Here is a 10,191-nt window from a genome sequence, read left to right as displayed (position 1 = left end):
TGAGGGTCATGACCGTGGGCTCGGAGAGGTGGCCCACTTAACCTCCTGAACTAAGAAACAACAATAACAACAAAAACAACTCTCCATCCTCAGATTCCCCAGCCTTGAGAGCTGGCAGAAGCACACCTACCGATTCAAATACCGTTCAGAAGGACCATTTTGTCCTTGTGGCCATGATGGTAGTGTTTGTGTCAGCCAGGAAACCGGCTGTTTCTGATTTATAATTATCCAGGGGTAGGTTGAGATTCACGTGGGACTCAAAAGCTAGGTAATTTTTTTTTTTTTAGGGGAGAAGGCTCTATTAGGAAAAATACTTCAAATGTAACTGTTAGGCCCTCCCTGGGCTGGGAAATGTGGCAGGCCCCCAAACTTTAACCTGTAGGCTCCCAAGTCCATTCTACGACACTACCCTCCTCTCCTGTTTGTTGTATTAGATGCACAGAAACCACGGGTTATAGGCCTCTGTCACTACAGCTTTACCTGACCCAGAGAGGTGACTCAGGACACAACCGCACCTGTCCTAAGGCAGGGTGGGGGATGGAGACCTCGGATCTAAGCTCCTCCTTTTTAGTAGGTGGTGGTGTAGGCTGTGAGGGCCATGGGATACTTGAAGGGTGTCCTGAGGCTTAGGTATCTTTGCCCCCATAGATGCTAGGCCAGGAGCTCCCAAAACTCAGGTGTGCGGTCACCTCAGGTCATCGTATGCTTGCAGGAATATTCTCAGGAATATGGCCTGCAAGAGAAGCTATGCACAACTGCAAGGTCACCAGTGTGGTAGATGAGCAAACGCACGCATGCAGCCTCTACTTCCGAACACAACTGTGAAGTGGGCGTCAGGTTCCTTACCTGTGGAATCAGGGTGGTAGTCACTTCTGTATGTTTGAGTTCTTACCTGAGCAGTACCCCAACCTCCCAGGGCCTGAATGCCCAAGAGCCAGAGAAGGCTAGGAGGCTGGGGCCTAAATTCCTCGCGGGGGGCCCAGAGCTGTTGCACAGGGGCGGGAGGTTTGGGTTTAGCTATGTGAACTCTGGCAGTTTGGGATGTAGGCCTAAAATGGGATGCTGTGCATCATCCGTAGGTCCTAGATCCTCTACGGGCGGGCAGGCACAGGGACCCAGCGCAAGACCAGTGAAGCCGCCTAACTCCGGCTTCCGCTCGCTTTCCACGCCCACTTGTGTGCTTCCCCCCCCCCCAACAGTGGGGATGGGGGCGGGGGGCGAACCCAAATCTCCGAGGAAGGGGTGTGGCCCCGCTCGTGTTCTCCAGTCTGCGGTGTCCGTGGGCAATACTCCAGGATCTGTTTTCTCCAGATCGTGTCCCACACCTCCTGCTCCGCGTTCCACCCACCCGCTCAGGCATGGCACAGTGCCACCACGCGTGACCGTGCGCTCCCTACGTGGGGAACGTGCTGGGTGCTGCCTCCTTTCCGGCGCGGGAGGGAGCAGCCGTCACTCTCCCGCTCTTGCTGGGAAGTCCCAGCCTGGTGCGGCAGAGGCGCGTTGCAGCCAATGGGGACTGAGGAGGTGGGCCGGCTGGCGGCTGTCACCCTCCCAGGGCCGGGAGCTCCGGAGGTCCGGAACGCACAGGCCGACGCCCCGCCCGGGGACTGAGGGGGAGGAGCCAAAGGAGGAGGAGGAGTCGCAGATCCGCCACCGGAGGACCACTGCTCACCAGGGCTACCGAGGAGCCACTGGCCCCACGCCTGCTTCCCCGCATCCCCGACCGCCAGCATGATCGCTGCGCAGCTCCTAGCCTATTACTTCACTGAACTGAAGGATGACCAAGTCAAAAAGGTGAGCCCCGCCGGCGCCGCCCTGGCCACAGCCTTGCATTCCCGCATCCGCTCGCCACCGCCTGCATCCTCCCCCAGCCTCTCCCAGGCAGCATCTGGTTGGACTACAGCAGGCGACAGGCCTCGCGCTGGGATTCACCAGGGCATTGTCAGCATGAGAGCATGTGTGTTCTTGAACTGGGCGGCTGGCTGAAGACCCCCCTCCCTGAGGCCGGACTGCATACTGCAGTGTCCTTGAAAAGACGGTGGATGTCAGACGGGTACCCGCGAAGTGCCGGGCTGGGACCTGGCTGGGTGGGGACCAGCGGGCCTGTCTGTAGGGCCTGTTTGCAAAGGTCCATGCGCCGTGGGCGGGGAAGGTGTGATCACTGAGATATGCCGGGGAGGTTAGTGAGCAGCTGGTGGGGGTGCTGGCTGAAAGCCAGGCATCCCATATTTGGGGTTCCCATTTGGAGAACGTGATGCCCTCCTGAAAACTGTTACTGGGCTCTCCCAGCTGTTGCAGCTGCTTCTTAATCTGAGGACGGGGTGACCCGCCTGGCTTTCCGGTGTGGGCAGGGGAGCAGAGGCCGCCGGAAACTTTGCTCATAGGCCTCAGGTCTGGAACCGCACGTCTGAATGGAATTTTTTTATTCCTCCCAAGCTGTAATTTCCAGGCAGTCTCAGCCCAGGAGCTCAAATAAGACATTTTAGTCACTTGAAGAGCGTGGAGGGGTTGGCGTGCGTTGTCTGTGACATGCGTGTTCTTGCACATGGACACCTGGTCCTAGGAGTGATGTGTGTCTAGTGTCAAGTGCCATGTGCTGGTGGGTCTTAAAAGATGTAGCTCACTTTTCTGCCACCTTAGACAGGATGTTTTCCCAGAAATAGCCCGAGACAGTAGGGGAAACACGCATATTTTTTTTAATTAGCGCTGTAGGTATACTTTACTTACCCTGGAGAGGAGTTGATATTATCAAGGTTAGGTAGGTTCAGTCAACCTGACTTTGACATTCAGACAAGGAGTACTATCCACAGGTGAGAGCCACAGGTGACCAGGGGCTGACTCTTTTTCCACCTGAGACCTCCTCATCTGGCACTTTAGGAAATAGTCTTACTGAGGATTATGACCTCCTGAAGGACACACAGCTAGTTAGGGGTGGAGCCAGGGCGGGGCTTCGGCCTCTTTCCACCTAAGAGCTTGACCAGGACTCTTGGCTGTCAGCTGAAGGAGAGGCGCTGAGAGACAAGCCTACCGGAGACTGCTCCCATCCCGTACCTCAGGCTGGGCGTGGACCAGCAGTAGCGTGGTTAGGAGGTGGGTTTGAGAACGTGCCATAGGCTAGCGTTCCCATACCTCAGGATGCACGTCCTCTCCCCTGGAGAGACCTGGCCTCGGGGAGTTATGCCTCAGCCCTTGTAATTCCCGAGTTTCTTCCTTGGTGGTGTGCACGACTGATGCTTATCTCATGGAAAGAGAAGACAGAAGTCCCAGCACAGCAAACTGTACTTAGACTAGGCCTGAACCAAGTGTTCACAGCTCTCCTACTTATGATACCCTCTGTGGCTCTGGAGCGCAGATGCCAGGGTGGAGGCCCAATGACCTTGTGAGCTAAGCCACCTGTGAGGCTGCCAGCTGCCTGGCCGCTCCATTACATGGTGCTAGGTGGCCTCCAGTGGTTGGGTTGGACTAAGACCACAGCTCTGCATTCCAACAAGTGGCCTGATTCACCTCTGTCACATTCTGTCTACCAGGCCCCTGTAAGTAGGTTTTGGAGCAGGTGACTTCTGATTCAGATGATAATACCTAACTAAAGCCTTCCTCACTCTGAGATTGTGATATCCCTTCCCCCATTCCGTCCCAGAGCCTTGCTGGAGGAGGGTCCTGAGGCTGAAACTTTTACCTTGTTTGTGTCGGAGAAGCTTTATTGCTCACACCTTGAATCCCAGCACTTGGGAGGCGGCAGGTGGTTCTCTGAGTTCAGGGCCAGCTTGGTTTATAAAAGAGCGAGTTCCAGGACAGCCAGGGCTACAGTGAGAAACCCTCTCTTGAAACAAAGACAAAAACAGAAAAACCCTGAAAAACTAACAACAACAACAAAAACCCAAGAGTTTTCGTCTACATCTCACTCAGGACTTGATATACATCTTAGCTCTCTTTCTCTCTTTTCTTAAAGATTTATTCATTTATTTATTATATATACAGCGTTCTGTCTGCATGTATGCCTGCACAATAGAAGAGGGCACCTGATCTCACTATAGATGGTTGTGAGCCACCATGTGGTTGCTGGGAATTGAACTCAGGACCTCTGGAAGAGCAGCCAGTGCTCTTAACCTCTGAGCCATCTCTCCAGCCCACATCTTAGCTCTCTTCTAGGGCATCGCCTATGCCTGTATGGTGGGCTGCCATGTGTGGGTATGGTCCAAGAGAGCATCCCTGGGCATATGGGGGGGTCACTTGCTCCAATGGGCAGTGTCCTTCTCTGCTGAGCACCTCTGGAACTCACAGTCTTGTTAGGGACCTGTCCTTCCCACGCCACTCACTGCCTGATATGAGAAAGGCTGCCTGGGTGTACAAGTCTTCAAATCACGTTCTTTCTGTGGAGCTGGGTCCTGGGAGCCGCCCTGAAGGGAACCCAGTGGAGACTTTCCTGGTGTGGGCAGCCATGATGATTCAGCCCTCAGCCTGTCGGGCTCTGGAGACAGACTTGGTGCCCTCTGGTAATTCACAGGACTGCTAGGAGGAAGGAAATTAGATCTTGTTGGGGGAAGGTTTTCAGAGTTGCCCAGAATACAAAAGCACCCAAGAGAGGGCTTTATTTCCCTCTGCTGCCTGGGAGAGAGCCGTGATCCAGCCTTATGAACCACATTCTGGGCGGAAGCAGCAGGGTGACTTAGCTCAGAGCCATGTGCTCCAGGCTCCTTTTGCGTAGTGCTGGTTAAAGGGTGCTGTGGAAAAGGTGGCCACATGGAATCATAAAGCATACATTTTTTTCCTTTGTGCATCTCCTGTTTTTAAGAGGAAGAACAGGCGCACGTACGACCACTTCCATTCATCAGAATGCGGGAAGTCCTCTAGTTCTGGAAGCCAGAGGCGGGGCCCTTTAACCTCCAAGTGGCTTTTAACGTGCCTCGCATTGCCCAGCCTCCTCCATTGTGTGTCACCAGGAGGGGCCTGGCTCCTGAAGGATTGCACAGTGTGCTGTTTGTTTAGACAGGAAAATGAAGGCGGGAGAGACGTTAAGAGCTCCTACTATTCTTGCCGAGGTCCTGAGTTCAGTTCTCACACCCGCAGCAGGTGGCTCACAACCACCTGTAACTCCGGCTCCAGAGGGCTCTACCTCTGGGCTGCTTGGGGGCAGCCACACAGACACACAATCTTGAAAGAGATGTGTTCTTTTTTTTTTTTTTTAAATATTTATTTATTTATTATGGATACAATGTTCTGTCTCTGTGTATGCCTGAAGGCCAGAAGAGGGCATCAGATCTCATTACAGATGGTTGTGAGCCACCATGTGGTTGCTGGGAATTGAACTCAGGACCTTTGGGAGAGCAGGCAATGCTCTTAATCACTGAGCCATCTCTCCAGCCCCAAGAGATGTGTTCTTAATCTCAGCATTTGGGAGGCAGTGGTAGGTAGAAAATAATAATAGTAGTAGTAATAATAGAAATATTAATAATATAAGAAGAAAAATGGAGCCAGGAGTATCAGAGAAGGACTAGATGTCTTTCTCCCTAGGCTTCCCAGAGCAGCAAACATTAGTGGACTTTCTCTGGGTGGATCCCCATCACCCCACATCATCTGCATAGGGAACGCACATGTGTGGTTTGTCCAGTGGCCCAGGAAAGCCAGGCAGAATGTGCTTATCTATTAAAAGGCCACCAAAGGCCATTTTCTCAGGCTGGCAGGCCACTGTAGCTGTAAAGGCAGTGGGAAGGAAGGAGAAACGGAGCTGCCTGTGGTGGCTCATGCCTGTAGCCCCAAGACTTTGTAAGCTGAGACTGGGAGACTTGAGAGTTCTAGGCTAGCCTGGGGTACACCGTGAGACCCCGACTCAACGCCGTTCTTTTCCTTGTGGCTTAAGGAGGGCAGGTGAGATGATTCAGTGCCGAAAGCACTTATTTCATAAGCCTGGGACCTGAGTTCAATCCCCGGACCCCACAGCTGCAAAGAACCAGCGTTCACAAGTTGTCCTCTGACCTCCACTCACATCAACAGCAGCCAGAAATTGAGTTTTAAAAAGAAAGTTAGGAATTGTCTTGTGCATTTTTTCAGCCTGGTATTGCACACATGGCTAGTGGAGGCTCCTTGGAGAGAGTCCTGTCACAACCTCTGGTCCCTCACCACAGGTGTCCTAGACCTCACCACCCCAGTAGTGGGGTCCGTCATTCAGGGGTGGGATCCTGAGAGAACGTCATCGTGCGGAATAAACCAGGCAAGTGGCTGGCTGCGAGGTTCCTCCTCATCTGGCCACGCCGGGCGGTGCAGCCTCCCACACTCCTGCTGTTCCCCGGGGAGATCGTGGACAGCCTTCTCCTTGAAAGACTGGGCATGACTGGATGGTTTGCCTGTGTGTGTGTGTGTGCATGTATGTGTGCCCGTGTGTTTGGACGTTGGGTTTCCTGGCTGACGGAGCTAGTCTCTGGAGCCAGCTCTGCTTGTGCCTGAGGAGGAACTGAGATATGTGGGCTACACAGAAGCAGCCACTCCCCTGCGTCTGTGTGCAGGAATTAGTAGTGACCCAGCCACCTCCACTTGGCTCCTTGACTCAGGTCCAGGACTATGGAAACCAGGCTCTGCTTGTTACCCGGAGGAAGGGTGGACAGGTGCCCACCGTCTCCCAGCCTAGTGTTCCACATCGCTGGGACGTGAGGAAACCACTCAGTGTGCTGCGTTCCATTAGTCTGATCTTAAATCGGTTTTCTAGCAGTAACATTGACTTCTGGTGAACTGAACAGACAAGCCTGTTACAAGCTTTGAGAGGTAGAGTCCAGTGCACAGCAACCACCGTGCAGTTTTAAGATCCTTGTTGTAATGACTTCTTAGCTCTGAGCATCTTGAGATACCTTGTGTCCCATAGGATGCTACTTAAATATAATCCTTCGTGAATATTTCGAATGTGGACGCGCTATGCGTATGTGTATTTATTTGTTCTCTCAGAGAGGGCCGTGGCCGGGGCTTAGCAGCAGAGCCTTTTTTTCTGGAATGTGCTAGATACTCAGCTCAGTTTCCCATCACTGCCAAGTTACAAACAAATATAATAGCCAGGCTGTCAGGGCAGAAGGCATCACACCTGTGCTTCTGGGCCACCCCTCCCGTGGGCGGTCCCGGATGCTGCAGAAGGAAGGGCTCTTAGTGCCTACTTAGAACTTGGGGCTGTTCCCTACACACAGGCAATAGGCAGTCCCCCCCCCCCGCCCCCGGGATTGGGTGATAGGCTATTCCCCATCCCTGGGGTCACGATAAAATTATGGAATCCAGAATGTTCTTGCTCCTCTTCCCTGTTTTAGGAGAAAGGCTCACTGTTGTCTATTTTACTGATTTACCTCTGAACTTGTATTTTAATTCCCTGCCCTCTCACATAAAAATATGAATTATTTTTATTAGGAAAATTTGAGGCACATAAAAATATCGAGGTTCCTGTGACAAATAGACAAGTCAGACACAGTTGACATTGCAGCCACCCTGGACCCCATTCTTTCTTTTCCTTCTCTTTTCCTGTCTCCTATCTGAACACTTTGTCTTCTTTTAAGAATTCTTTTTATTTTATGTATGTGAATGTTTTGCCTGCATGCATGTATGCACGTTGCGTGTGTACTGGTGCCCCAGGAGGCTAGAAGAGGGTGTCAGACCCCCTGCCACTGGAGTTACAGGTGACTATGCCACCGTGAGCATGCTGGGAGCAGAACCTGAGCAGCAAATGCTCTTAACCGTGCATCCGTCTCTCCAGCACCTGCCCCCCCCACACCACTTATTTTTTTATTTTATTTTGTTTTATGTGTGTGAGTGTTTTTGTCTGATTGTGCCTGCAGGGGCCGGAAGTTGGAACCCCAGGAACTGGAGTTACAGACAATTGTAATTGATTATGAGCCAATGTAGATGCCAAGAACTGAACCTGAGTCCTCTGCAAGAAGAGCAGGTGCTTGCTGCAGTCCCTGGGCTATCTCTCCAGCCCCTCTGAATGTCTTAGTGTTAAGGGATTTTATGTGTGTGTGTGTTTGGGCGTCCAAGGAGGCCAGAAGAGGGCGTCAGATCCCCCAGAAGCTGGAGTTACAGGTGGCTGGGAGCTGTCCAGTGTAAGTACTGGGTCCTTCTAGAAAACCGGTCATCTCTCTTAACTGAGCCATCTCCAGCCCCCGCTGTCCTGAACTTGATGCTTGTCGTTTCTGTACGTGCTTTTGCACGTGCACCCTCCGTGTCTATAAATAGCATCCAGCACTGTAAATGCGGTGGTGGCGCTGGAATTCAAGTAGTACTCGTGGCCTTGCTTTGTTTGGTCGTACACGTTCATCATTGGTGCCCTGCAGCACGTACTCTGCTAAATCCCTTCCTTCTGCTCCACGTTCTATTTGGGGGGACTGTTTTCATGTTCCTCAGTGGACTTTATTCAAGCTGCTCTGTGCTGTGACAGTGTGCTGTGGGAGTGTGACAGGGCAAGGTCACCAGGGTCGACAGTTTGACAAACCTGCAAAGTGGCCAAGAGGGGCCTGCGGTAACAGTGTTGTATGATATCGTCATCGCCTTTTGATGCTCCCAAGACTCTCAATAAAGTTTGTTGACCCTGATGAACTTGCCCTAACACACTCTCATCAGCGTTTGAGCTTTCTCACCAATCATGCCAACCATGACCCCTTGGCATAGTCAAACTTTTACATATATTTTAGTTTTTTGTTTTTTTTCAATCATGCTACTTTATTTGTGGGTGTGCCATGATGTGTGGAGGTCACTTGCCTCTGTCCACCGTGTGTGTTTGGGGATCAAATTCAAGGTTGTCAGGTTCACCTGGCAAGCACTTTGACCTCCCGAGCCACCTCGAGATCCTTGACCCTTTCCGTGTTTGTAATAGAGCACCTCAGGTCACTTCCTTTCACATCCCAGCACAGGAGTATATCGTAATTAGCCTCTTTCCTGATTTTCCTTATCAAATGGCTTTGGTGGCTCACAGTTTCAGCAAGTGAACCTGACAGCTCTAGGTGTGAGTTGTGCCTCTCCCCCACCCACCTGAAGCTGAGCCTTTTGTCTGGGTCCAGGTGGCTGCAGAGTTATCCCCCCCACCCCCCCATCCCACTCTGGGGCCCTCTGTGGATCAGCCCGTGGTAGAGTAGTCTTATCTGTCTCCGAAATGTGCCCAGCCCTATTCAGACAGAACCCAAACCAACAGCCTCCTCTCAGGCTATCTTCCGTGAAAGCAGAGGGTGGGTGTTCACTTTGCTGCAGGGAAAACTGAACAAACGGAGAAGCTTGAGGCTCAGCCCTTTGCAAACAGTAACTGAGCCTGCCCAGTGTGGGCAGAAAATGTCAGCAGACACACACACACGCACACGCACATGCGTGCTCACATGCGTGCACACACACTCTTCCCTCTGGGATTGCAGGGAACCTCCCTCTGGGATAGAAGCAGCAGGGGTGGGGTAGGGTGCCGGGGAGTCATCCTGTGCCTGCTACACGCTGCTTTTTTCTTTGATTTTTTTAAGTACATGTGTATGCACATGTGTGTGCAAGTGTATACATGCATATGTGTGTGTGGAGGCCACCCTAGTTTCTTTCTCTTATTTTTTGAGAAAGGGTTCTCACTGAATCTGGAGCTCACCAGTTTGGCTGGGCTGACTGGGTCCACCTGTCTCCGCCCTTCTGCTCACCCCCCCCGCGCCCCCCCTCCCCCGGCGCTGGAATTACAGATACTGTGCTCTGCCCAGCTTTATGTGGGAGTTAGGGATCCAGACTAGGGTCCTCATTCTTGTACATCATGTACTTTACAGACAGAGCCCTCTCTCTGCCTTGGTTTTTCTTTAAAAATAAGATTTCTCTGTGTAATTCTAGCTAGCCTGGAACTTGAACTCATAGGTCAGCCTGGCTTCGAACTCATAATCCCCGAAGGCTGGGATTATAGGTTTACATGACCCCCACCTTCTTGACTTCAGAGAAGACTGACCATGTAGCATTCTCTGCGATTTTGATAACACATCGCCTTTGCCCTGTTTGCCAGTTGATGGACGCAAACACCGTAGTGGACGTCCATACACACACTTTGGCATGAACGTTTGCTTTGGTGTGTCTCCTTCCTGATTGTGCAGGAAGAGAATTTTTTTGTGAGGCCCTGGGAGGAGGATACCTCCATGTAGAAATGAGGAAACTAAGAACCCCCCCGCCCCAAGTGGTGAAGCTGCTTGTTAGGTGGTGACAGCGGGGTTCCCCCGA

The 10,191-nt window shown here is 52.1% G+C and overlaps 1 protein-coding gene across 1 annotated transcript in view; it reads left to right on the top strand.

The window, feature by feature from the left end:
* Positions 1 to 1,469: 1,469 nt before the first annotated feature.
* Hk1 (hexokinase 1) overlaps positions 1,470 to 10,191 on the top strand; it is a 67,595-nt gene continuing 58,873 nt past the window's right edge. Inside the window, exon 1 of the mRNA XM_057750992.1 lies at positions 1,470 to 1,794. Coding sequence (XP_057606975.1) covers positions 1,732 to 1,794 — 63 coding nt within the window. The 5' untranslated portion in view covers positions 1,470 to 1,731. The remainder of the gene's footprint in view (positions 1,795 to 10,191) is intronic.

This window comes from Chionomys nivalis, chromosome 19 (genome assembly GCF_950005125.1).
Source record: "Chionomys nivalis chromosome 19, mChiNiv1.1, whole genome shotgun sequence".
Lineage (NCBI taxonomy): Eukaryota > Metazoa > Chordata > Mammalia > Rodentia > Cricetidae > Chionomys > Chionomys nivalis.
The sequence above is the reverse complement of the archived record's forward strand: the minus strand, read 5'-3'. Positions and strand labels throughout refer to the sequence as shown.